This window comes from Chenopodium album, chromosome 8 (genome assembly GCF_948465745.1).
Source record: "Chenopodium album chromosome 8, dcCheAlbu1.1, whole genome shotgun sequence".
NCBI lineage: Eukaryota > Viridiplantae > Streptophyta > Magnoliopsida > Caryophyllales > Amaranthaceae > Chenopodium > Chenopodium album.
This window is the reverse complement of record NC_137841.1, coordinates 63063334-63090884: the sequence shown is the minus strand read 5'-3', so window position 1 is coordinate 63090884 and position 27551 is coordinate 63063334. Positions and strand designations below refer to the sequence as shown.

At 35.7% G+C, this 27551-nt stretch overlaps 2 protein-coding genes and 1 pseudogene across 2 annotated transcripts; 2 read left to right on the top strand and 1 right to left on the bottom strand.

The window, feature by feature from the left end:
• Positions 1 to 797: 797 nt before the first annotated feature.
• On the bottom strand, positions 798 to 6394 carry LOC145643142 (U-box domain-containing protein 52-like; annotated as a pseudogene).
• A 3254-nt stretch (positions 6395 to 9648) lies between these two features.
• On the top strand, positions 9649 to 13123 carry LOC145643141 (pollen receptor-like kinase 2). Its single transcript, XM_081694299.1, has 3 exons — positions 9649 to 10330; positions 11004 to 11708; positions 12429 to 13123. Exons 1-3 carry the CDS (start codon positions 9649 to 9651, stop codon positions 13076 to 13078), a joined length of 2037 nt encoding a protein of 678 aa, XP_081550425.1. The 3' UTR covers positions 13079 to 13123.
• A 7133-nt stretch (positions 13124 to 20256) lies between these two features.
• Positions 20257 to 26678, top strand: LOC145641967 (nuclear/nucleolar GTPase 2-like). The gene is made up of 11 exons (XM_081693001.1): positions 20257 to 20582; positions 21074 to 21207; positions 21767 to 21896; positions 22085 to 22245; positions 23022 to 23123; positions 23220 to 23324; positions 23713 to 23841; positions 23928 to 24068; positions 24416 to 24516; positions 25636 to 25693; positions 26172 to 26678. Exons 1-11 carry the CDS (start codon positions 20372 to 20374, stop codon positions 26469 to 26471), a joined length of 1572 nt encoding a protein of 523 aa, XP_081549127.1. The 5' UTR covers positions 20257 to 20371; the 3' UTR covers positions 26472 to 26678.
• The last annotated feature ends 873 nt before the right edge of the window (positions 26679 to 27551 follow it).

Below are 27551 nucleotides of genomic sequence, written 5' to 3'. Positions count from 1 at the left end.
GTTCTTAAATTTATTTTTTCCATTTAAAATATTGAATTTACATGTCATCCCTTTTTAATTCCAACCCCTTTTTTAAAAAATTTCGTTAATAAGGGGTATGAAACTTAAGTGAAAATTGATACTTAATGTTTTTTTTCTTCAAATTGTAATTTCCGTAAAAAAGGGTTGGTAAAATAACAAGAAAAACAAACTATATTAAGCATTCGCGAGTAATTTATCGATTTTTTTTGTATTTTTTGGGTTAAGTGTCGCCTGAGATTATTTTATTTATCAAATTGTCGCTTAAGGTTAGTTTTTTTTACCAATTTGTCGCCGGAGTAAGTTTTTTTTACCAAATTGTCGCTAAGGGTCTTTTTTATTTACCAATCTGGTCAATTGGCCGCGTTATCAAGGGAAAGTAGAATAATTGAGCACATCAAAATTTTTATAGATACATTGCTAATTTGCCACAATTATAAGTTAAGGACTAAAAAGACAATGGAATTATTATCTGTTAATAAAATTGATGTACATACAAAACTCTATTCCAAAGTCGAAATGTATCCAACTCTTAACATAAATCTGAAAAATGTACTAATCTCCCACTTTTTTCATCACAACTTAGCTTATGCATAACACCACCTCGGACGCATCCATTTTGTGTTCATCTTTACTTTTTCTTTGGTGGCCAAGAGGCGGTCCACGGGTGGGGAGAGGACTAGGCAAATTCTAGCCTTCTAGGGAGTTTACATTGATCAAATGTTATAAAGTTTACGATTGGAGAACGAGAGAGAGAAATAAAAAGGATTTTATACATGCTACAATTTTTCTCCTGATGAAGATGAAGCACTTGTTTGGCTTCTGTTGCTAGATGCTGTCGATTGCAATGATGGGTTTTCACTATCCTGTGAATACTGAAACCAAACAGATCGTTAGTCCTTGTAGCATGTACGTGTTTAGGGACCAAAAATTAAATGTGACATATTATTTAAGGACAATGAGTCTACTATATTGTACTCGTAGTAGTAGAAATAATAGTATCGAACTTACATTGTTTATGGTCATGACTTGACTTGGCCTATATGACGAGTTTGAAGGTACGGGAGAAAACATGACGGTGGGCATATTTGCTTCACCGAACTCCCTAAATCTGTTAAGTTCAGGAAGTATTTGAATAAGATCAGGTCTATCCTTTCTTCGTAACTCTGCACATTGAAGCGAAAGTTTAGCAAATTGTAAGGCCTCTTCGTAAGGACAATCATGTATGTAAGGATCCAACATATCTCGAAAAGTCCCTCTTTCGATAGCCCTTTGTACGTGATGAGTTAAACCCATAGCTGGCTTAGCCGTGATAAGTTGCAAGTACAAGATGCCTAAGGAGTAAATATCTGATTTAGTCCCTAGCATCCCGGTTTGCTGATACTCTGGATCGATGTAACAGAATGTTCCGGCTGCTTGAGTCATCCGATACTGTGTTACTGTGTCGGCCATAGATGGTGGCACCAACCTTGCCAATCCAACGTCACTGATTTTACTCACAAAATTTCGATCAAGTAAAATGTTGGCTGGTTTAAGGTCACGGTGCACTAATGGCTCGGGCTTTGACTGGTGAAGAAAGAACAATGCTGTTCCGATTTCTGCTGCAATGCGGAATCTTAGTTGCCATGGGAGTGGCGGAGTGTTATCTCTACAAAAAAGGCGGTCTTCTAAGCTTCCATTCGACATGTACTCGTAGACTAGACAACCGTACTCGGGGCATGCTCCCAAGAGGAGCACCATGTTTGGATGTCTTATGCAACTTAGAATTTCAACCTGCAACATCACATGATATATTGCACATATTATAGTCTTTTGTGGCATAACTTTGAGCAGGTTGTATAGTATTTATGATAGACCAGTCAATATAGTTCGCATTTTATTTTTTTGGGTAAGATAGACCTTTCTAAACTAACACCTCTTACAAGTCAGTCAACTCAACTATACAAGTCAATGCTTGAGAATAGAGGGGGGAGGTAAGGGAATATAGTTAGCATTTTGGCCCTAACATCTTGGTGTATACGAACATTTAGGGGAAATACTAGTTGATCTTCATGATCAACAAAAATTGTCAATCATAAGGGTGTAAATGAGATTTCCATCATTAAATTAGGGATGGTATGGTAAATTTTCCATTGACAGTTGGCATTCTTGCCATATCACTACTCCAGCTCACAGTCACACAATTCACGCCGTTTAACATAACATTTTCCATCAACTTTCTCTCTCCTCACTCTTCTCAATCTCTCAACAATGGAGGTAACTTCCAAGAGAAGAGCTCACTCAATCGGCGATCGATGTCAAACGTGAAAGCACTCCACCACCATCACAACCACAACCACCGTCATGTATATTTCATCTCCTCTCTTTGCCATCGACGACCTCACTTCTACCATTAACGACCCATGTTCGAAAATCAAGCTCAATGGAGGGAGCTTGAATGGAGGACATGGTCACCCCTACCCTTAGGGGTTGACCATGCCATTAATTTCACCCTTTATTCATAGGGTTTTCGTTTAAGATTGGAGAAGGTTGGTGGATTTTGGGGAATCATCAATGGTGGTGTCGGGAAAGCTTCAAAGGTTGTGGAGATGGGGAAGCTAGCTTCAATGGTGGAATGGAGGTTGATGAAGCTTTAATGGAGCAAGAAAGAGTACGAAGCTTTTCAATGGTTAACCCAATTGCGGTTACGGCGTCAAATAAAATGATGTTTCATCTTGCTGATTCATCAAGTGGGGGTCACAAAAGCTGAGGTGGAGATTATGATTGACAAATTTTGTCAATCATGAAGATTAACTGGGCAAGCCCCGAACATTTATTCTATTTTAAGCCGTCCCAAAATAATAAGCTAAAGCTCAATATTTTTTAACACATCCTATAATCATTTGCACAAATTATTTTATGCACCTGAGAGCACGAGACTTACCTCTTGTTGAAATTGAGCCTCTCCCTGCGCGGCATCAGGCCTAAGAACCTTAATGGCAACAAGTGTATGATCAAGAGTGCTCTTATAAACAGGGCCATAACCACCTTCACCAATCTTAAGTGATTCAGAAAAGTAAGAAGTAGCAGCTTCAATCTCTTTGATGCTATATTTCCTATACCTAACATCATTGTGATTCAAAGCTTCAAGTGCTGCCTTCTTCTCTTCTGCTTCTTTGGTGGCTTTCTTTTCTGCTAACTCTCTCTTTTGTGATTCGAGATCTGCCAATCTCTGAGCGGCTTCGGCTGCTTCCATTGCCGCTCTACACTTGGCTTTCTCTTGCTCCGCGATTGCTCGTGCTGTTTCCTCTGCGTAACGTGCCTCTTCTAACCTGTGATCTTCTTCTATCCTTGATCTTTGAAGCTCACTTGCCTAAGGATAAAATTGGCAAACAAACAAATTATTAGTGTGCTTTGTATAACATATTTTTCGGGCTCAAATATTTTTGTTGTTGCATGGAAACGGATAACAAGATAGATAGGCAATACTTAGGGGAAACTAAACTAGGAAACATAGGTTTTTTTTTTTTGAGCTAAAGAAAGATAAGTTTTGAAGAAGAGGAAAAACAGAACATTATTTAAGAGAGTTTCGAGTATGAAAGCGTATCCAAAATAGAAACGTTGATTTCAAACAAAATTTTCGTGCATCATATTGTGCGTATGTTCATCATAACGGGGTGAAAAATCAATATTAGCCATGTTATTTTTTTTTGGCAGGTTACGATCAGGTCAATTTCAATTTGAGTCAAAATTAAGTTACGTAATTTTAAATTCAATCTGAGTAATCGGACACGAGTCATGTGACACATGCATTAAATCCTAGTAAACAAATATTTCAGCACCTTTTGTTTTGCAGTTAGTGCTTCCTTGCAAGCTGCATTATACATGTCCATAGTTTTCTTGAGCTCCATTCTCAATCTTCTCATCTCAGACTCAAAATCTTCCTGTCAGATTCAATCAAAATCAAACTTTTAATCAATTTTTACTAAGGTTTACATAGACAATGAGATCTTATCATATAAATTTGTTAGATATCTTACTGAAGATGATGAAAAACCACTAGCATTTGAAGAGGAATACTCCAATAAGGCATTTTGATCGATTGATTTCCTGTCTGCCACAGAACCAATACTCATCCGATCTGCATCCGATCCACTTGAAGGCCGAGGCGCGAGGCCCCAGTCCATTGCATCAAAGGAAGGACGATCAATACTAATTCTTGGCTCATTGGTTGGCCAAGAAGGGTTAACAAATGATATGTCAGAATCTGGCATACCAATTTCACCATATGCCCTGCCATTTGCTGCTCTTCCTCTAGTAAATGGTGACCTATTGCCAAAAAAAATAAAGATCATGGTTAAATGGTTGTTGTTTACATATATGATATGTCGTAGAAAATATCTGATGCAACCGTTGTAAAAATCGTGCACTTGCCTTATTGAGTCCATTTCTTCAATGCTCCTATTTGGGTTATAATGACTCTTTTCTCTGTCTGTTATACAAAAAAAAAATAAAATAAAATTGATTTGTGTTTATTTCAACTTAATGTTTCAATAAAAGTCGATTTAAATAGGTGTAACAATTAAGTGAAGAGAGCACGGCCTAAATGATGATTGTACCTCTTGGAACATAACCACCAGGACGGATGGGGGACTCGTATATAGGGATACCATTGGGGATGGGTTGGCGATGTGGTGGGCTTCGGCTAGAAGGCCTTGGGAGAGGACGAGTGGCGGACCGACTTTGTAACATTTTCCCCTTGGAGATCACATAAACAGAGCAAAAATCAGGGCAACCTTTGAATAGATTTGTTGCAACATCTGGGCCTTTGAACCTCCTGCTCCAAACAAAAGAAGCACATGACATAAAAAGTCTAATATGCCTAATAGATTAGGAAATTAATAGAGGGCAAAATGTCGTAAATACCCTCAGTGAGCAAACTATAGTACATGAGACTCATGTAATTAAGACAACCATCGACATTTTGCCCCCTATTGGTTGTCTAATCGTCCAAGCATTAACTACCGATCTTGATCCAAAACATATGATTCTTAACACTATTAATCTGTTATGTCTAATCGTTAACGTATACAAATATTACCTCATCAATTGATTCCTTGATGAAGCACTTACAACCATGACCTCAATCGCGTTATGTTGACAATATTCTATCAAAGCTTTCGAAATGTCAATGTCTTCCAAAATAACCTCATTACATATAACCTAAGGATAAAAAAAATCATGCATAAGATTGTAATTAAGGTTAAAGAAAGTTAATTTTGTACCTAAGAAGATCATATCAATAGATAGCTTAAAAGACAAGGTAAAGAAAACGAACATCTTTACGACTACAGAAACATCGAAAAGGAAGGAAAATTTCCCGAGCTTGAGTTTCAGCGTAGTACTTGGCGGATCTAACAACATCTTCATGACTATCAGAGAGGGGCGCTGGCGAATCTGTAATTGCACAAGACATTGTTAATAAGGCAAGTGAGCACGCAACACATTGTAAACAACCACATTTTTTTTTTGTTAGGAGGCAATTATATGTTTTTACGTACTATGTGATATACTTCCTTCGCTTTTTTAGTTGACACCGTTTGACTTTTACACTATTCACACAACATGCTTTGACTCGTTTTTGTGGTTTATATGTGATGTGGTCAACGCCAGAAAATAAAAGTCAACAATGACTTTTCGACTAGGGTAGTCTCTTACAACATTTATCCTTTTATAAGGTAGTTTCTTATAACATTTTTTTTATTAGGTAATTTCTCTATTAAAAAAAAAAGTGCTTTATAAGATAGTTTTTCACAAAATAAGTAGCAGTCATGCAACGTACATTTCAAATGGTTCATAATTAACAATTTAACACCTTTTTCTATAGAAATCCAAGCAAGGTTCACCTTAAAAACACATTTTTTTTATCGAGATTTCTATCCAAACATGGTAAAATAGGTCTATTAGGCCAAAATAGCCTAAGAACATAACGACCTTAAACACCCCACGTCAAAGGCCAAAAATTAAAATGTTCGACTTTCAACCCAACCCGACCCTAGGAGATTCATATATGTATATATGAAGGAAATAATGTTATGTTTGGCATGTTTTTAAAGCACAAAAACATAAATAAATGAATGTAGATAAACAAATTAAACAATTACATACTTATAAAGGAATTGGAAGAATTTCTTTGCTTAACATGGAGCAAAGTAACAGTTTGACCCTTGTTAAGAACATGGTCAACAGCCCATTTTAGGGCATATTGGCTTCCTTTATCCTTATCAATTGCAACAGCAACTTCACCATTTTTCTTAGCCTCACCAACAACATTACTTTGTGGTGGTGGTAATAGTTGTTGTTGAAGGTGGTGGTGTTGTTCGCGATTCCACATCATATTTTATCAATATAAGCTTCTTTGTTCGTGGTTGCCTTAATTAATCCTTAACCCCTCTCTTCTTTTTCTTTGTGTGTATTCTTCTTATGTTGTACCTCCTCCGCGCCTCAATTCCTCGAAAGGAGAACGCAGAGGAGATGTAGGATAAGAAGAATCACTTAGAGAAATTGTATAGTTATGTAAGAAATTAAATTATAAAAACCAGTTCAAGCTTTCATATATTTATTTCAAAGTTTGTTTTTTTTTCCTCTCCCTCTTTTTCCTTTCTGTTTATTTTTTTTGTTAAGGGTTGTTTTTCATTTGATCAAATGGCAATATTTCTCTCTCTTCTACTTATTTACAACCTTGAAATAATCTAATTTGAGTATATACGTGTGCTAGTAAAATCTAGAGCCTTTCGCAATATTTGCTTGATTTCTAACCTTTCCCTTGATTAACGGATAACCCTCTTTTCTTTTGTTTATTTACCCATCTCAAGTTAATAATATGCAGCATGACGTTTCAATCTCAATAACACAAAGTATATATAATCTAATCTACAAAGAATTATAATTTATAATTTTATAAGTTGTGTAACAAATACGAAGTATATGTTTGATTTATACTATTCTTTGACTAATTGAATTGTAATCTATCTATTAACTATTACTAAAACAAAACATTGATGATGTCATCAATTTCTTAAAGTGCTTACGTGTCAAACTCTCATAAAAAAAATTTTCCGTCCAAATTTGACAATATGATGTCATCAATTTATTTATTATTTATTTATTTATTTTATTTTATTTTATTTTTTGCGGCTAGAAACTAGGACCAATTAGGTATGAAACTTGAATTTGACATCAATATTGTTGTATATACTCTACACTAATTTTGGATATTCATAATACAACAATATTAAATAGACGTAAATATTCGTAGCTAATTATACACATTTTTTTTTTTGAACAAATTAATACACATTTTAGGAAAATGTTATACATAGCCCTTAGGGCTACATATAAGCATTAAATTTACACTTGAAAATCGTAAAAAGTTAAGAAATCATCAAAATATAAACACTATTAACATCGATTTACGCGTGTTAATGTCATTTCCAAATTTTATACAATTTCCAAAAGTATATTTAATGCTTATATATAGCCCTTAGGGCTAGATATAACATTACCCTTTTTAATATACAATATAGACAAAGGTATAGATAAAGCAGGTTTACTATAATTATCGTACATTTATTTGAGTGTAAATTAAAGTTGCTAATTTTAACAAGAAATTTATCTTGTAAAATCACTTAAATTGTACAAAATAAATCATCATACATGTTATAAGTTATTATAAGCTCTTCAAAAGTCAGGTTAAAGTTAACCCTACTAATTGATAATATTTGAATATATATAGAGGCTCCATTATTTAAGGTGTTATTTGGTTGAAATACGAAATATAATAAGAAGATAAAATTCGTAGGAATTACCCAATGAGGTGTACATAAGTGAGAATTACCCAAATACATTTTTTTTTTTTTTGGTATTTGGTTGACAAATCCATGAAAAGTTGAAATCCATAAAATATTTCACTTCTCACAAAATGGATTTGAAGAACTAAATTACCCAATGAGGCGTACGTAAGTGAGCATTTCCATGAATAACCAAACAATATTTAACCTTTTTTTAGAAAATACTTTTCTTTTGAGAAATTTTTTTAGGATAAGTAATGGTAGATATAGAGATTTAGTGCTTGTTTGGTTGAATGTAGAAAGTGTTAATTCTTTGAAAAGTTTTATTTTCATTTTTCTACGAAATACAATTACATGGAAACAAAACTTTTCAAGGAATTAACCGTTCCTACCTTCAACCAAACAAGCACTAAGTCTCTATATCTACCAGTAACCTACTCAATTGATCAATACTATTTTATTTATTTTTTTATTTTAGGTCTTAAATCTTGTAAGATATATGCCATGTTATCATTGCAAAATCTATGTCTTTAGTGCATATTGTAATGATTCTAGCTATCATCATTAAGTTTATCTATGTATTTTAATTTTTATGAAAATAAACACTATTTATATATAATTATATCTCTTAGACAATTACATGGCATGCTAAGGTGGCAAACTTCATGCTCTTGAAAAAGTTTTTCTATTCTTATTGAAACAAAACTTTACTTTGTCCATTTCATAAAAAATTAAATATCCCATTTATCAATGTTAGTGATTTATACGTAAGAAAAAAATATAATCATGTAAGTATTTCTTACAAATTTACAATCGTCTTTTTATTATATATACTTATTAATATTTAAAATATATTAGTGGCCAAAACTCTCTATTTACATATTTGCCTAGTTAAATTGGGTATTTATTTTGAAATAAAGGAAGTATTTTATTTCAATTTCAATTATGAATTTGTGACACGACATCCTTATGTGGCATGCATTATATATGCGAAAGTTTTTCCCTTCATATTAGGCTAGTTTTTGTATGATGCATGAATAAAAACACACACACACATTGAATTTATTTGTTTAGAGCTCAATGGAATGTGTCGTTAGTTTTCAATTTTCAGAATTGTATATGAATTAAATACTTATATAAAAACGTGTAAAATGATGATACAAAGAAGGCATGGAAAATTGTCAGTTAATAACTTAATAACCATCGTTGTTTGATTAAATTGAAATTTATTGAATCCAATATGAAATGAAAATGAATTTGCTAGATTATGATTTCTATTGTAAATGTCACATGCCTTTCAATTAATAGAATGATATTATTAGATTTAAAAAGAAAATATAAATCATGTCAAACTATAGAAGAGATATCATCAAATTCAAAAGAAAAAAATTGCTTTGTCAAAAACAAAAAGAGGAAAAGTGTTGCTCATAAATAGCAAAAAAATGTAACTGTTGTAAATCCTTGTCTAATTGAAAGGCTAACCGGATATATCTCAAGTAACACAACTACACACACAATATTCATGGGAAAAACAACATTAATCCTCTACCATTACCATATTTCCTCAATTTTCAATTTTATTGCTAATATCTTCTATTCTTAGCCTCTTTTTGTTTTTTCATTTTTCTCTCTCCCCTTTCATCCCCTTCTTTGTGTTCTTCCCTTATGCCATCAAAATCATTGTTTTTGCCTTTGACCTTTCTCTTTTGGAAGAGAGGTCTAGGTCATACATTCCAATCACTATCCTTCTTGTAAAGGGCGGTATCATCTGCCCTTTACACACCTCAATCTACATGATCATATGGCTTCTATGCAAAACCAACCGCGCCATTCTCTTATTTTCTTGTTCATTATCTTCCTCCACATTGCCATTTCTTATAGCGCGTCTTCCTCATCAGACGATGCAAATGCCCTACTAACGTTCAAGAAAACCCTAAAGGACGAGTCTAATGCTCTTTCGAGTTGGAATCTCTCTACACCTCCATGTTTCGAGAATAGGAATAATTGGGTTGGTATCATTTGCTCGCGAGCTGGTAACATTTGGGGGTTAAGGCTCGAAAACATGGGATTATCTGGATCCATCGACGTTGATTCCCTAGTCAAATTATCAAAATTAAGGTCCATAAGCCTTATGCACAATAGTTTTAGTGGTGAATTGCCTGATTTTAGGCAGCTAAGAATGTTGAAAGCATTGTTTTTGTCATATAACAACTTTGAAGGTGTTATTCCTCCTAATGCATTTGATGGGATAAGACGTTTAAGGAAAATTCATTTATCATTTAACAAATTTAGTGGTGAAATTCCTAATTCTTTGGCAACATTACAAAAACTTGTGGAGGTAACTCTTCAGGGTAACCAATTTCAAGGGAATATTCCAGATCTTAAATCAACACAAACTCTTCAAGTTTTTAATGTTTCTAATAATCAATTACAAGGTTCTATTCCTGCTAATCTTTCCAAATTTGATCCAAGTGCTTTTTCAGGTATATTTTGTTCTTTATTTCATTTATTAACATTGTTTATTTCATATACAAATATAAAATCGTTGCTTTTAAATAAGATAATAGATCTATTATGTGTACACGTGACGTAATGTGTTCGTGGAATTTTATACATAAAAAAATGTATGATAGTTCATAATATATTTGGGAATTTTATTTTGAAACTTAATTTAGACATCAGGTCTCAAGAATTAACTTATACAATTGAGATTATATGTTTTTTATGCATACTAATTAATATGTTTACATGTACATATTATTTATAATCACACGAAATACAATTAATTTTCTTTCCAAAAATTTATTAGTGTCTAACCTAATCGAATTTTGTCTATCTATTGGTATGTTTTAAATCATAATTACACGCAAAAAGGTTGAGTCCCTATTAATTAATAGTGTGTCAATGTTAACTCATGATTTGAAATTGGGTACAAATTAAACACAAAGTGTAACAAATTAAACACAAAGTGTAACATATTTTTTTTTTCTCTTGTCTCTATACTTGAACGCAGGTATCAACAGAGTTGAGTTGATTATTTTACCTTGGACATAAATAATTTTACATAATTTATATACAAATTCAATAATATAAAATATATATAAATATAATATATTGGCAATTTGACATAAACTTAAATTTTGTATTTTTGAATAGGTAACAAAGATTTATGTGGACCGCCTCTAAATGCATGCCCACCATCGTCGTCGTCCTCTGACCGGAAGACAAACACAACACAACCATCACCAGCGAAATCATCGGATAAACCAGTTCCAATTGCAATCATAGCAGTTGGAGTAGGAATGGCAATTATTTTGGCAATTTTAATCATTTTAATTGTTGTTGGCATTAATCGATCCAGGAACAATAACAACAACAACAACAACATCAACGACAACAACGATAACAACAACATGCCTTCTTTAACGTCGAATTTACCTAAGAAAAGCATGGTGGAACACGACGAAGAAGAAGGCCCTAATAAAAGCACAAACGTTGTAGGTGGTGGTGTAGGCCGAAACAATAAAAGCGGCGAAAATGTTGGGAAATTAACATTTGTAAGGGATGATAGGGAGAAATTTGACTTGTCAGATTTACTAAAAGCTTCAGCTGAAATATTAGGAAGTGGGAGCTTTGGATCTTCGTATAAGGCGACGTTGAATAATGGAAATTCGGTTGTTGTGAAGAGGTTTAAGCAAATGAATAATGTTGGAAGAGAAGAATTTCAAGAACATATGAGAAGATTAGGGAGATTATCACACCCTAATTTACTTCCTCTTGTGGCTTATTATTATAGAAAAGAAGAGAAACTCTTTGTTAGTGATCCTGTTCAAAAGGGTAGCCTTGCTCTCCTCCTTCATGGTACGTCTTTTTTTTGTCTATCCGATCCATGCACTACCCTAACATCATATTGGTGTAGCAGATATTATAAATCGTGGGAATGATAATGAATTTGTGTGTAATAAATTTGTGAAAAAATGTTGTTCGTCATTTGTTAGCCTATTGTGGGGTCATCTATATACAATATACCGTTATTTACTTCATAAACTTTCATTATCATTTATTACCATTTGTAAGGTGGTATGTATTGAATGGTAATGAAAATTCACGAAGAAATTCACCTGCATTGGGATGAATTGAAGTTATTTTTTTAAAAGTTGACCTAGAAATTCATTACCATTCCCATGATTTATAACCACTAACCAAACAATTACTAATTTGAGTAACTAGTTACTAATTAGAGTAACTAAGTATCCCTATAGATACTTTTCATTATAGTACGTCTAAGCCAGCTTAGAAAATTTTTAAATAGAGAAGAAATGGAAAGTGTGGGATTAAAAAAGAGGAATACTTAGCTTGTAAAATGAAGAGGTATGGTTCAAATAAGTAATAAGGATATGTATAAATCTTGTGAGTCATGTGAAATTTTGTTAGAAGGACAAAGTTATTTTTTCAATAGGAGGTAATATATACCTTTAGATAACTTCTTTAATTACTTCCTTGCAACTTTTAAATAATCTCAAAAATATGTGAATTTTGAACCTACAAATGTTTCTTACTTATTTTCTATGTAAATTGTAGGTCAAACTCGGGGAACACCAACCTTAGATTGGCCAACACGATTGAAGGTAATCAAGGGAGTAGCAAGGGGTCTTTCCTACCTATACAAAGAGCTAGCTTGCTTAGTTGCACCTCACGGCCATCTTAAGTCATCAAATGTACTCCTAAACGCCTCGTATGAGCCTCTACTCGGAGATTATGCACTAATCCCTCTCATTAACCAAGAAACCGTGCAAGAAATGATGATAGCCTACAAATCACCCGAGTATTTCAACAACGGCCGCATCACCAAGAAAACCGACGTATGGTCACTTGGGATCTTAATCATAGAAGTGTTGACGGGCAAATTTCCGGCATCATACTTGCAACAAGGGAGTGAAGTTGATATGACAATTTGGGTAAGGTCAGTGATAAATGATGGATATGACAAAAATATGGGACTAACAAAAAATTGTGAGGGTGAAATGCAAAAATTACTAAACATTGGAATGGCATGTTGTGAAAGAAATGTTGATAAGAGGTTGGATATTAAGGAAGCTTATGTAAGGCTAGAGGAGGTACGAGAACGAGACCGTGACGACGAGGATTTTCACTCGACGTGTGCTAGTACGGATGCTGATCATCGTTCTTCTAGAGGGACGTCCGAAGACTTTGCTGTGATTATCAATTAGATGTGTTTCCTAACATGCAATGCTTACTCCTCGTATATCATCAAAAGGGCTAGACGTTAGTTGTTACACTTATCGCGAAATCCAAATCTTATGTCCCACTTTTTATGTTCCACAATTGTGTTCTTACTTGTTGGTACACACAACTATTCAAGCCCTAACCCTTATTTGATTAATTAATGAAAATATTAAAATGAACCAATTCAAATGAACGGCGGCATACAGGTAATACTACATCAAAAGTGGGACAAAGATTTTTGTTAAGTAGTTATTGTAAATATTAATTCTTTGTCTTTTTTCATTGTGTGTATTTAAATCAGTCCGTTTGATTTTTAGCGAATTATGTTAGTTTTAGTGCTACGAATTATCTTAATTTTAAAAGCAAGTTGATATATTTACCTATAAATTTGACTACCTTTGCCCCTTCTTTGAGTTCATAAGGGTTTTATCGAATATTTGAAGGGATTTAGATTTTGTCATTGGAAGTGAGCAATAGGCATGTTGGGTATCATCTAGCCCAACTTCTTGAGAAGCCCAAAAGCATTCTTCATGCTTCTAAAGAGTATGTTCGTGCATAGACTCAACAATTCTCTTGATTTTTCTAGAAGATGGTCAACTTACAATATTATAAGCAAATCTAGAGAATTCTGCCTGAAATATCATCAAAATCCCACCGACCTCAACAAGTATAAATAGTCGAGGCTTGGCTCATATTTAAACCATTCACAAAAGTGGCCATTCCCAAATATATTGTCATACCACAAACTCTTGGTAAAAGTTAGCTAAATTGGGAATAGCGATAATATATAATATAGTATAATTCATCCGTTCTTAAAACTTAGTTGATGTGTTTTAATTTCAACTTTATTATATACTTATATATGTACACTACTAACACTAGTAACACTACTTTGACTATAATTTATGATTTCAAGACATAACAATAGTTCGTTCGATTCGTGATATGTTTTTAAAACATTTAGCTTTTTATCAGTTAATGATAATAAAAAGATTTACAGTCAAATAACACATTTTGTATTATAAAGGTAATAACTAACAAGTTTCAGAGAAAGATCTGATGTACCCAACTCAGCCTCACAAGTCACAAGCAGCCTTTATTTTGGCGCATAAAGAAACTAACAAATATAAACAAAACCTTCTCTCTCTAAAAAGAGGGCCTCTCTCTCTAGAGTACTAGAGCCTTATCCCCAAAACCCCATCTTCTTCCACCATCTTCCACCATTTTCCACCTTTTCCCAGTCATCCATGGCACCACAAATCTCTAATTCTAATCACAAAAGCTAAGATCAGTTTATAGTTCACAATAACCACTTTAATTTTTCAATTCCTTGTTATTGTCGGTGATCCCACATCACATTAAATTCCCCTTTTTGTATTCCCCTATTTCGTAGAAGATGACAATCATGAAATTCGCACATATGAATCGGCAACGCTCACCCTCAAGCGGTAATCCTTGTTTCCTTAATCATCTTGTATTGGGCAAGTTCATAGATTACAGAAGTTTTTCCCAGACCCGAATCCAAAAGTGGGTTTCCAACGACTGGATTACATTTGGGGAAATTAAAGTCCAGAAATTCGATAGTGTTTTCTTGTTTCTTTGTGAGGACGTTCGTGATCGAGAAGCTATGCTACAACAAGGCTCCGCGGCGTACCAAGCGGCTCTCTTGGTCTTTACTCCTTGGACTCAGGGTAAGTCAATCACAGATGTGATTTTTGACGAGGCTACTATTTGGGTTCATCTTGATGAGTTACCTTTGAACCTATGTGACATTAATGTCGTTAATCCAGTGCTTACTATGGTTGGAAAAATTATGTGTTGTGAAGAACCTGTTCCAGGATCCATTAATTGCGTGGTTAGAGTAAAACTTCACATTCGTGTTTTGGAACCCTTATTATCAGGCTTTTACTTGGACCTTGGACAATCTGAGTTTAAATGGATTAATTTCAGATATGAGAATATGTTTGTTTTGTGCTCTAACTGCAATAGAGTTGGACATAAGAAGAATGCTTGCCCTTTGAATCTCTATAGCTCTGCTCCTTTTGCTGTTGATAAGAATGGGTTGTGTAAGCCTGCTAGTTTACTTTACCGTAATCTATCAAATTTAAATATTGGTCTGAAACGAATTGAAAAATACAGAACAACCATCGTGAATCTCAAGAACTTTTCCAAAAACATTGTCCCACCCCAACCCCGGAGCAGTCACCCCCTCAAAAGACCCCGTGAGTTTACTACTACATCTTTCTCTCCCGTAAAAAAAAGGAGATCACAATCAGAGACAACACACATTAACCTTACTCCAAATAAATCAGGCTAAACACCGAACCAACCTACCCACTCAACCCACAAGCATCCCTTACACGATAAAAAAAAAAAACCACCTTGGTCGAGAGTCCTATCAACTATCATTCACCAATACTACTACCCAATCAACTACCCAATCAGCTCATTCCCCTCGACCCTCGAGGTTCAAAACGAGATTATGCTCGCTTAAACGGCCAAATCTATTTAGTTCTTTGTCAGTTTCAATGAAAAAGCCAGCTCGATGCTCTTCGCTGTCAGAAAGGGTTATATCAGTCTGTTTTAAGAAGACATCGGCTTCGAGGTCTGCTATGAATTTTCTATTCTATTATGAGAAAATAGGTTCGGAGATTGAGGGTACTAGTGGTTTATCTTGGCTCCCGTTTAAGAAACGTAAAGGAATTGGTATTTCTTTTCCAGATCAGATGTCTCTTTCTGGTTCTTTTCCTGAGGGCTTGGTGGCCGCCCATTCAAGGCCACAAGGTGATAGATGAAGATTATGGCGTGGAACTGTAGGGGTTTGGGTCAGGCGGACTCCCCTAAAGTTCCTTACATCGCGTCCTTAGTCCGCTCTTGTGGTGTTGATATTATTTTTTTGGCTGAAACTATGGTGTCTGTAGATTCTGTAATGCATAAGTTATCTTCTTTGTCATGTTCAGGTTTTGCTGGTGTGGATTCAGCGGGTCTCAGTGGTGGGCTTTGTGTGCTGTGGTTTGCCCCAATTCTGATTGACCCTCTCTTGGTTTCTTCGCATATAATATTGTGTCGAGTTGTGGAAAATTTGGTTATAAAACATGTTTTATTTCTGTATGGGGCGCCTCAGGTTTCTGATCGTATGATTGTGTGGTCGGAAATTGCTGATATTTTAGCTTCTTATCCGAATGTTGTGTTAGTTGGCGATTTTAACCAGGTTGAATATTTATCGGATAAGGTCGGAGGTAATCTTGATATTCCAGGTCGTCATGATTTTATACAGTGGAAATTAGACAATGGGTTACTTGATATTCCGTTTTCTGGACCTTCTTTCACCTGGACTAACGGGAGAACAGTTATGGACCCCACTTTTGAGAGATTAGATAAGGCATATGCTACTTCCCATTGGCTTTAGGATTGGCCGGCTACTTCAGTTCATCACCAGCCCATTTTGTTTTCTGATCATGCGGCTATTATTTTATGTGACTCTTTGCCTTCTAGTAGATTCAAACGTCCTTATAGAATTGAAAATTGGTGCCTACACTCTATGGACGTCGCTGCTATGGTTCGAAATACTTTTGCTGAACAAATTCCTGGGTCTCTCATGTTTTCTTTGTCTAAGAGACTATGTGTTCTTCGTCATTGTCTACTAGCTTGGTGTGTTTCTCATAAAAAGGTGTGGGGCATTGATTGGAAAGCTTTGGTTGCGGATGTCACTAATGCTTCTGTTAATCTTGATTCACGGAGTAGTCGTTGTCTGTTTAGCACTTTTAGAATGGAAAAAGTAAAGGAGGCTGAAGCGGCTTTTCTTTTTTGGAGACAACGAGCAAAAGTGAAGTGGGATGCTTTTGGTGATGAGCATTCTAGGTTGCTGTTTTCTGCAGTTCAGGCCCGACGTCGGAAGAACACTATTCTAGGGCTTAAGGACAAAGAAGGTACCTGGCTTTCGGATGTAGGGGATATTCGTTCTTTGGTTCTTAATTTTTACAGATCCTTATACAGTAAGAATTTGGATCTACCTCATGTTTCTCAATTCCCTTGGAATTCCCTTGACCTCCCTTCTTTGTCTGATAGACATCGTCAGTCCCTACTACTTCCCTTTTCGGCTGATGATATTAGGCAGGCGATGTTTAGTATTGATGATGATAAATCTCCAGGACCCGATGGTTTTACTTCAGCTTTTTTTAAGACCTATTGGAGTGAGGTGGGGGATCAGGTGGTGAATGCTGTCCAGTTCTTTTTTGCTCATGGCTATTTACTTAAGGACTGGAATCGGACTTTCTTAGTTTTGCTTCCTAAAGTTGATCATCCTGAACTTGTTTCTCAATTTAGACCGATAGGCCTCTGTAATGTTCTATATAAATGCATAGCTAAGTGTCTTGCTCGCCGTCTACGTTGGATACTACCCGACATTGTGTCGGATTTTCAGACTGCCTTTGTTCCTGGTAGGTTGATGTTTGACAATTGCCTAATGGTGCATGAGATTCTTTCATTTATGAATGCTTCCAAAGCTAGGAAACGTTTTTATGCGGCACTGAAGCTAGACATGAATAAAGCATATGACAGAGTTGAGTGGGACTTTCTGTGTCGGGTTCTTCAGATTTTTGGGTTTCCTCCTTATTGGATTCATCTGATTATGCAGTGTGTATCTACGGTTTCTTACCAGGTGTTAGTTAATGGGTCACCTACAGAGGGTTTTCGTCCTCAACGTGGTCTACGTCAAGGAGATCCGCTATCTCCATATCTGTTTGTGTTATGCATGGAGGTTCTTTCGGCTATGCTGCGTAAGGCAGAATCAATAGGCCTTTTTCAGGGTATTAAAATTGCTAGTGGGGCTCCTTCCATTTCACACTTGTTCTTTGCCGATGACTCCTTGCTATTTTTCCAGGTTTCTCCTCAGGCTTGTGAACAGGTGTTGCAGGTGCTCTCTAACTTTTGTGATATTTCAGGTCAAATGCTTAATTTGCAAAAGTCGTTTGTCAAGTTTAGTCCTAACACTCCTGAGGATTACCGAGCTTATCTGTCTGGTTGTTTGAAAATGCGCTCTGAAGTTAGATTGGGATCTTATTTAGGCCTTCCTGTTGATTTAGGTCGTAGTAAATGCTCTGAGTTTGGTTTTCTCTTGGACAAGGTGGCCAAACGTCTACAGGCCTTTGCAGCTCTTCGGCTTTCGCCGGCAGCTAAGCTTGTTATTATTAACTCAGTGCTCATTGCCTCCTTTAATCACATCCTGTCTGTTTTCAAAATTCCTGATTCTATATGTTCCAGAATGGATAATTTGCTAGCCAGGTTCTGGTGGAAATCTTCTTCTTCTAATCGAGGGTTAGCTCTTCGGTCTTCGTCGTTGCTCCATCTTCCGAAGGGTTTAGGAGGATTGGGAATTCGTAGTATTTCCCCTTTTAATTCTTCACTGTTGGCGAAGCAGAGTTGGCGAATTATTCAGTGCCCTCAGCTGTTGGTTTCTCGGCTTCTGTCGGCGAAGTATCCGGCTCTTCGTTCTACTGATTTGTTTTCGGCTTCTCGTCCCTCCTGGGGTTGTAGGGGTCTTATTTCAGGGATGTCCTTGTTGAAGGGTTTGTGTTGAAAGGTTGGTTCGGGTTCTCGAGTTCGTATTTTGGAGGATTCTTGGGTTCCGGGGGGACCAGTTCATTTTAAGGATCTTTCGTCCGAGTCAGTTCGTCCGACTCTTGTGTCTTCTTTACTTGATCCGCGTTCTTGCGCGTGGGATGCTACTATTATACATGGGTTGTTTGATTCTAGCTCTGCTGCTAGAATTCTGTCGTTGGATCGACCTGTGCGTTTAATGGATGATTTTGTTTACTGGAAGTTTGCTAGGGATGGTGTTTTTACAACGAAGTCTGCGTATGCCCTTCTTTGTGAGCCTGGGGTCAGGTTAGGTAATCCATCTCAAATCTCTCAAGCATGGTGGAGGAAGTTTTGGGCTTTACCAATTCTTCCTAGGTGGAAAATATTTGGATGGAAATTGCTATACGACGCGCTTCCTTTGGCGTCTATTCTCAATTCTCGAGGTCTCCCTGTTGATCCGGTTTGTGCTTTTTGTCATATGGATGTGGAATCTGTGTCTCATACATTCAGAGATTGTCCTGCTATCTGTACTATTTGGCTGTCTGGAGCGTTGGACATCCAATGGGATCTTATGCAGTTTCCTCCATTTAGTATTTGGTTCTCGAGAACAATTTCTCTCTTTTCGTCTTCGAGAAATTGGAAGGGTATTGCTTCGTTTTTTGCTCTCCTTTGGGCGATTTGGATTTCTCGGAATCATTTGAGATTTAGGAAAGCCGTTTGGTCGCCTGGGTCAATTGTTGGCCTGGCGTCAGATTGGGTTCTTCGTAATATGCAGGCTCTAGATTGGAAGCGGCTTGTGAGGTCCTCTCGTTCGATTAGTTTGGAGGCCAAGCAGGATGTTAAGTGGTTGTGTTTGCGGGGGTTACCTTATATTTCTCCAACGACATGCTTGATTGTAGACGGGGCCTGGGATTGTTCTACTAACAGGGCGGGTGCAGGCTGGGTAGTCCGTGATCTTGATTCTTCTGAGGTCTTAGGAGGGGGTTGTCGGGCTTTTATGGCTAGTTCAGCGTTGCAGTCTGAGCTTCAGGCTTGTATATGGGGTTTGGAGTTTGCGATTCGTAAAGGTTTTTTGAAAATCCGGATTTATACAGATTGTGCTGCCCTCCTTGCTCTTCTTCCTCCTTCTGGTTCAATGGAAATCTCTGCTTGGTGGCTCATTCAGGAGTTGCGGGCTTTGGTTCAGTCTTTTTTAGTTTGCCAGGTTCAAAAGGTTCCTCGTTTGTGGGTCAATCCTGCTCATTGGTTGGCTGGTTGTGCCCGACGTCGTCAGTTGTTGTATTTTCTGTTTTAGTTTTTTTGGTTTGACAATTGTTTTTTGGTTGTTGTTCCTTTTATTTGATAGCTCTTTTGTCAATATATATATATATATATATATATATATATATATATAGGTAAAGAAAAAAAAAAAGTAATAACCTTTATTACAATAATAATTGAAGATAAATCTATATTAATTTAAAAATTACATACGGTTTATTACAAAATTAATAAGATTGAACAATTTCAAACGATATTCTAAGATGGTATTATTTATATTGTTTCTGTACAAATAATAATATTGAACGCTAATTAAATAAAACTGCCGTTTTCTGCCCTAACTTCCCCTCTTCCGCAAAACTCAAGGGAGAGAGAAAAAAACCAGGGTTTTGTATATCTCTCTCAAGCTAGGGTTTTGCAGCAGCATTTGACTAACAATGGCGAAGAAGGAGAGTAAACCCAAGCATTCTCTCGATGTTAATCGAGCCAATGCCTCCGACTCCGGCAGCCGTAGCGCCGCCACTGTGCGCCGTCTCAAGATGTACAAAACTCGACCTTCTAGGAATACTAAGGGCAAGATTATGAGCCAGCAATTTCAGTCTAGTGATTTGCCTGATTCTCGTATTCAACCTGATCGTCGTTGGTTTGGTACCTTTTTTGTACGAATTTGCTGTTATTTTGATGCAAATTTTGTAGAATTTCAATGATTATGGAGTTATTGAGATTGGGACTTTGGAAGAGTTGGATTTGAATTTGATTGGAACGTGAAATTTGTCAAATTGTATAGGTGATGATTGAATTAGTTGATAGAGTTGTTTTGTGATAGTATCGTTCGGAAAATTAGGTGAAATTGGGAATTTGGATTATAGATTAGGGTGTCTGAATTTCCTTTGTTCTGAATTTATTGCGTTATTGGCACTTATCTTTGTTTAAAGTTTGAATTTTGGAACTATTTCTGGAAGCAGGCTTGTTCTTCATAATCAACATTCTCTACCATTTGGTAGAAGTTTCATTTAATTTTAGGATAATTGATTGTTGAATATTTTAAATTGTGTATGGAATTGAAGAGGGAGATGTAAAATTGAATTTCTGCCAAAGTTAACTCTTGTTTTTGTTGAATTCCCTTTCAAATTCCGTAGGGAATACTAAAGTTATCGTTCCAAAGGAACTCGAACATTTCCGCACTGAGCTTGCTGGTCAAATGTCAAACAACTACAACATGATATTGAAAGGAAAGAATCTTCCTATGTCCCTTTTAAATGATCTTCCAAAGGTATGTGGCATATCCTCTACACTCATTGTTATTATGTTTCATTAAGTATGTACTCCACATCGTTGATGCATAATTTTATTTAGGATTTCAAGACTAATTTAAGCTTCATGTAGAGCTCTTCATCATGTTGAATAGGTTGATTCGACTGAGGTTTTCTACTGGTGTCATTTTTCAGCTATATTTGAGTTAGTACTTGAGTATTGGGAGTAATGGGTGTGTAAAATGAAACTCATATAGACTGGGGTTGATTTCTCCTGTTGATAGCAAACTTTTATTTCTTTTTATTTTTCTCTTATTGAACCTGGGAATAGTCTGTCACCGTGGCTTTATGTGTCCATTATTTGTCCAGGGCTTTGGTTCTGTATTAAACTTTTATTCCAGGGCTTTATGTGTCCATTATTGTGTTGAGTCTGTTGAATAAGTGGATTGGTTTACTGCTGTTTGTCTCATTGCTGTTGAATGTTGTAAAAATTTGTTGCTGGATTTAGGAGCTTCCTTTTTCCATGTTGGTGGGAATAGCTAGTTCTTACCTGATTTGCCTTTTGGTTTTCTATCTCAGCAAAAAAGAGTTCATCTTCTAGATACGGAACCTTTTGAGAATGCTTTTGGATCAAAGGGGAAGAGGAAGCGCCCAAAGCTTCTGGTGACAGATTACCAGTCTCTGGTGCAGAAAGCTGATAGTTTACAAGGTATTCTCAAATTTATTATATTTGGGTTTTGTTATGTGTGGTAAGGTGTAATGTGCTAAACCAAAGCGAGTGGTTACCACTTGTACTAATAAAATACCACTTGTCATATTTACTGCAGCTAAACATGTTTTGTAGCTGCAAGTATATTACTTGATTCATGGCTCATGCTTTGCTCTGTGGTTCCGCAGATGAATATAATCAGAAAGTAGAAGCTAACCCTTCTATTGAAGGAGAAGATGTGGATGGATTCCGGGATTTGGTTCGCCATACAATGTTTGAGAAAGGTCAAAGTAAACGTATATGGGGTGAACTCTACAAAGTCGTGGATTCGTCAGATGTTGTTGTCCAAGTAAGTAACTTGCCATTGCCTCTTTTCAGTTGGAGCTTAAGACTTAGCCACTTACCTGTATATGTTTTACAACTGTTGCATAGGCATAGACTTTCTTCCTTTTTGTGTTCCTTATCTTGGTTAAATAACTCCTTGTACCTAAGACACTAGATTGTAGGATTAGGATTTCCTTTGATAGAAAATGTTATCTGTCAATTATTTCTCGCTTGGACGAGGGTTGGCACCTAAAGTCTGTAGAAGACTTCTGAGTTTTCTGTAATGCAATCTCTTCAATTTGGATGAAAGTTAAGAGGAAGATTTGTTTAAAAGTTGGAGGATGAATCCGTGTGGTTCCCAGGGTAGCTGGTAAATTTTTAGACCGTAAAGTGTTAACTATTGTTAGATTGTGGAAGTCAAGTTTTTAAAAGTGTCTTTCTCACACAGGCTTGTTTATGATGGTCTGTAGCACCTGTGATGGATTGCCCTTGAAATACGAGATGATTAATGTCTTATTACACGTATTCATATCAATGTGTTAGATGGAAAATTTTTAAGCTGTTTATCATTGTTAGGCTGTGGAAGTTGAGTTTCAATGTCTTCTCCTCACTCAGGCTATCTGTGAATCTGTGATGGTCTGTTGCTGAAGTTTAACAGATTTATGGGGCCTGTGATGGATTGCACTTGGATTACAAGATAATTAATGTCTTATAGCAAGAATATATATTCTATTTGTTCAGTTGACTTATTAAAATATGTTGGGTAAATGCTTATGGTTCCTCTTGATCATTTTTTGTTAGGTTTTGGATGCTAGGGATCCACAAGGAACACGATGCTATCATCTAGAGAAGCATTTAAAAGAGAACTGCAAGCATAAGAATATGATCTTCCTGTTAAATAAGGTTTGATCCTTGCCTATATTTTGTCTCTTATATTTACAGTTTACTGCACCATGGTGTCTTCTAAGATGATATAGGTTACTGTTGCCCTTTATGCAGTGTGATCTGATTCCAGCTTGGGCTACAAAAGGTTGGCTTAGAGTATTGTCAAAGGAATATCCCACCCTAGCTTTCCATGCTAGCATTACTAAGCCTTTTGGAAAGGTAAGGCTGTTGCATGCTAAGTCTTAATACACTCATTCTTCTCTTTAATAAAAGTAGAACAATGCTCTGACTATATGTCATTGGCATGCTTATATATTGTATTCAACTTCCTTATTCAAGAGATTCCCTCGCATGATAAAAGTTTGAGCACATAAGAGAATTATACGTGGATCTTAACAAACCTGAATTGAAAACACTGGGGGATTTTTGAACATAATGAGCAAAAAAAATGGCATTTTATTTACCATTTTTGTTTGATGAAGTCATTGGGATCAGAAACAAGGCATGATTTTGGGGGGAAAATTATTGCTGCTATAAAATCCCCTGTTTTATTTTATTTTATTTTATTTTTTTCCATTTAAAAAAACTTGTTTTATTTTATTTTCAGGGTTCTCTTCTTTCAGTTCTGAGGCAATTTGCACGGCTAAAGAGTGACAAACAAGCAATATCCGTGGGATTTATTGGGTACCCCAATGTTGGAAAATCATCTGTTATCAACACATTGCGTACCAAAAATGTATTCCTTTTACTGGTTATTATTTCAAGATACAGTTTTTTTACAGGCTATTCTGACTTGTTTAATTCCTTTGCTTCCATGTAAAGGTCTGCAAGGTTGCCCCTATACCTGGGGAGACTAAAGTTTGGCAGTATATCACGCTCACCAAAAGGATTTTTCTGATAGACTGCCCTGGTGTTGTTTATCAGAATAATGACTCAGAGACGGATATTGTTTTGAAGGGTGTGGTATGTACTTTCCATTATTTATATATTGTTTTATTGCTGTCTTTTATACTTGTGTTATGTTGGTGTAACTCCGACATCTAGGTGCTTGTACCTGCTTTTGGTGTCATTCATACTTTTTCCTGGTATCGCTGGTCTGTGAGCCATTTACAGATGAATTGATGTCTGAGAATCTCTTTGGTTTTCTAATGACATTTTAAAAGATAGATCAATCATAGCTTAATCATAGCTGTTTTATGCTTAGGCAAGGTAGCTGGAAGCCTGGAATATGATGATAGGGTACATGTATGTAAATTATATTCTGTTACAGCTGAAGAATCTTAATGAGCTGTTTTGGATTGTAATTGCAGGTGCGAGTAGCAAATTTACATGATGCCTCTGAACACATTGGAGAAGTGTTGAAACGTGTAAAGAAGGAGCATCTGGAAAGAGCATACAAGATTAAGGACTGGTATGTATTTCATACTCCTGATTTCTTCCGGACTTGTTATCAGCCTGTTTTTGTTCACCTCAAGTTGCAGTTAAAATATTGAATTTACTGTAGACACAGAATTCCTCTCTCTATTACATGCATGTCACAATCTTAAAATAGCGGCTTTACTATGTTGTAAATAGTGTATTGGTTAGATATGAGCTTATGAGAAAAACTCTTTTAGGGAATTAGGCAGTTTCACTTCAGATGCTCTCTTGTACTTGGTTAGATATGTGATCATGAAGAGTACACTTTTATTGAATTACTCCATAGAATTTTTAGTTTAGATCCTCTCCGTACTTCCTTGCATCTGATTCTACCCCCTCATCCCCATTGCAAATATTGACTTGTGCTCTTAAGTGAATTTGAGTGAAATAGTCGACTTAGCCTTTCACATTTGAGGCACATTGGAAGATATTTATCTATAAAATGTTCAAAATGTAGATACCCAACTGCTACTGTTTTTTGACAGATAAAGTATTTTTGTGCTACTGAGAAGTCTATTTATTGTTCTGTCTTTTCTTTTGACGTACATTTTTCTTCACATAATGTGAGATGTTTAAATGAAGATCAATTATGCTGAAGAACTTTTTTGCTTATATATACTTTCGCTTTACCTTATAATATTAGTCCACATTTGAATATTTGATTGAAGATCATTTTTTAGGATTTTTGATGATTGTTTTCATTATTAAAAATTATTATGTCTTTGCCATACCAAGGGAGTCTTTATTTAGAATTTTGACTATGGTGTCATTAAGTGTAATATTTGAAAATTTGAAAATTTATGCCTATTTTAGTAATTAGCCTTACATTTTGGGATGTCCTTTTTCCAATCCGTCACTGAGAAAATTGGATGTTTGATAATAATGGTTGTAGTTTGTTGCTGTTATTGGTAGTTGATATTTTAATCCGTCACTTTGCATTATATGGGTTGTGCTTTGGTGTCTGTACATATTGTAATTTCAGATTCTTGAATATTGTTTCCACTTTCTGCTAATGTGCTGAGTTGTGGAAGCATTTCATCTTTTGATGCTTGTGTTTATTGTTTACATTTCCTTTTGGGATTAAATGAAGTTTATGATGTGTTATTGCCAGGGAGGATGAGCATGATTTTCTCTTTCAGCTTTGCAAGTTATCGGGCAAGCTATTGAAGGTGTGTTTCGTTCTCTCTTTTTCATTTCATTCACCTGAGCATGTTCTCTATAATAACAGCAGACAAGCAGAATGGTTGATGGAAACTGATATAATTCAGACATTCCTGCATGAACTAGCTGCTATTTTTGAAATTAAGTTTTTAAGATTTTTACAAGCTATTTTATAAACCAACAAAAAGATGCTTTTAGACATGTCCATGTTTATATTGCTTTCTTGTCAAAATATTACTTCATTGTTGATAATTAGCCTTGGCTAGATTATAAACGTTTTTTTTGGTGATTCAAGTTTAAATGAATACCACCTCTTGATTTGTTTAATCTTCTAGACTTTTAGGCATCTGCTGCCTGTCTGCTTCTAATTCCGAATTTCAACTACACTATCATAGTGGGAAGGGTTGTGAAACTTGTATGCCATATAATTTTTATTTGCTCTTTGGAGTTGTGGATGTTTGATGAAAGTGGCACTCTTTGCTCCAGGGTGGAGAACCAGACTTGATGACAGTTGCAAAGATGGTCCTTTATGATTGGCAGAGAGGCAAAATACCCTTTTTTGTTCCTCCGCCACAGCAGGAAGATGATACAGTAGAGGAGCCAAATGTTGCTGGTGATGAAGATGGAGAGACCGAGGCAGAGAAAGCAAAGTCCTCTTCAGCCATGAAAGCTATTGCAGATGTTATTTCATCTCAGCAGCTGGAAGAAGTCCCAGTTCAGAGTGATCTGTATAGCGAAAATGAGCTCAAGGGAGAGATATCTAAAGAAACTGTGAATTCGGAGTAATTATTTTTGTTTTATTTTTGTTTTTTGTACTTGTTTTTCTAAAAAATCTTATTGATCATAGTAATCGAACGGGTATTACTGTGAGTGAAACAAAGATAGGAAAGAAAAATATTAGTAGATTTTGATCTATTGCTGCCCGGGTGGCTACATCTTTTTGGTTAATGTACTAGTCTACGTTATTTATGTATTGGCTGCAATTTATTGCGACTTTGTTGTCAATTACTCAATTGTGCTGTGTGGTTCATGATCTCTGGTTGGTGAGACTGATCTTTAATTTGTCAAAGTTGACAAATTATTTAACCTAGTTACCTAAACCATTATAAAGAATTTAACACATTCGGAGGACTTGAACGACGGACACTTGATACAGCAGTTCGAGTTCGACATTGTTACTATCTTATGGTTTAGTTGTTAGTATACGTTGGAAAGTTTTTATGAGATCAAGACAATATTCACTACTACAAAAGCCTTGTAATCTCGACACGGTATGGTCGACGCTACAGGAAACCGTCACTCTTAAATTATAGGTCGCGTCTCACCTCGACACTTTTTAAATTTGAAAATTATTTATGACAATTAAAAGTGTCGAGATATTGCAAGGAACTTTCACGTGATAAACTCAGCGGCTCGCTTTTGAAATTTTTAGGAAAAGTTAAATAAGGTGTCTCACTTATAGCTGCCAAAAGCCCAAAAAAAGGCCCATATTCATTCCTGTTCAACTTCATATGTTCTAAACCCTAACATTCATCTTTTTTGTATTTCCTATGATTTTAATCATCAAAAGAGTGTAAACTAAAAAAATCAGATTAAGATTAAGATCAAGATCAACATCCTAGTTCTCTTTAAAATACTCATTAGATCAATTTTATGCAACAATCAAGCCGCATCTCACCTGCGAATTGGAGAAGCAATTGTCATTTTGTGGTACTTCAAGGTATGATTTTTGTTTGTTAATTGTTATTCGAATTTGCTTTGTAAATACAATTGAGTATTGGATATCAATTTAAGGATTTTATCTATAAATAATATTAAGAAATTAGTTTGTATAGATGGGTTTAATATATGATGAAGTAAGATATA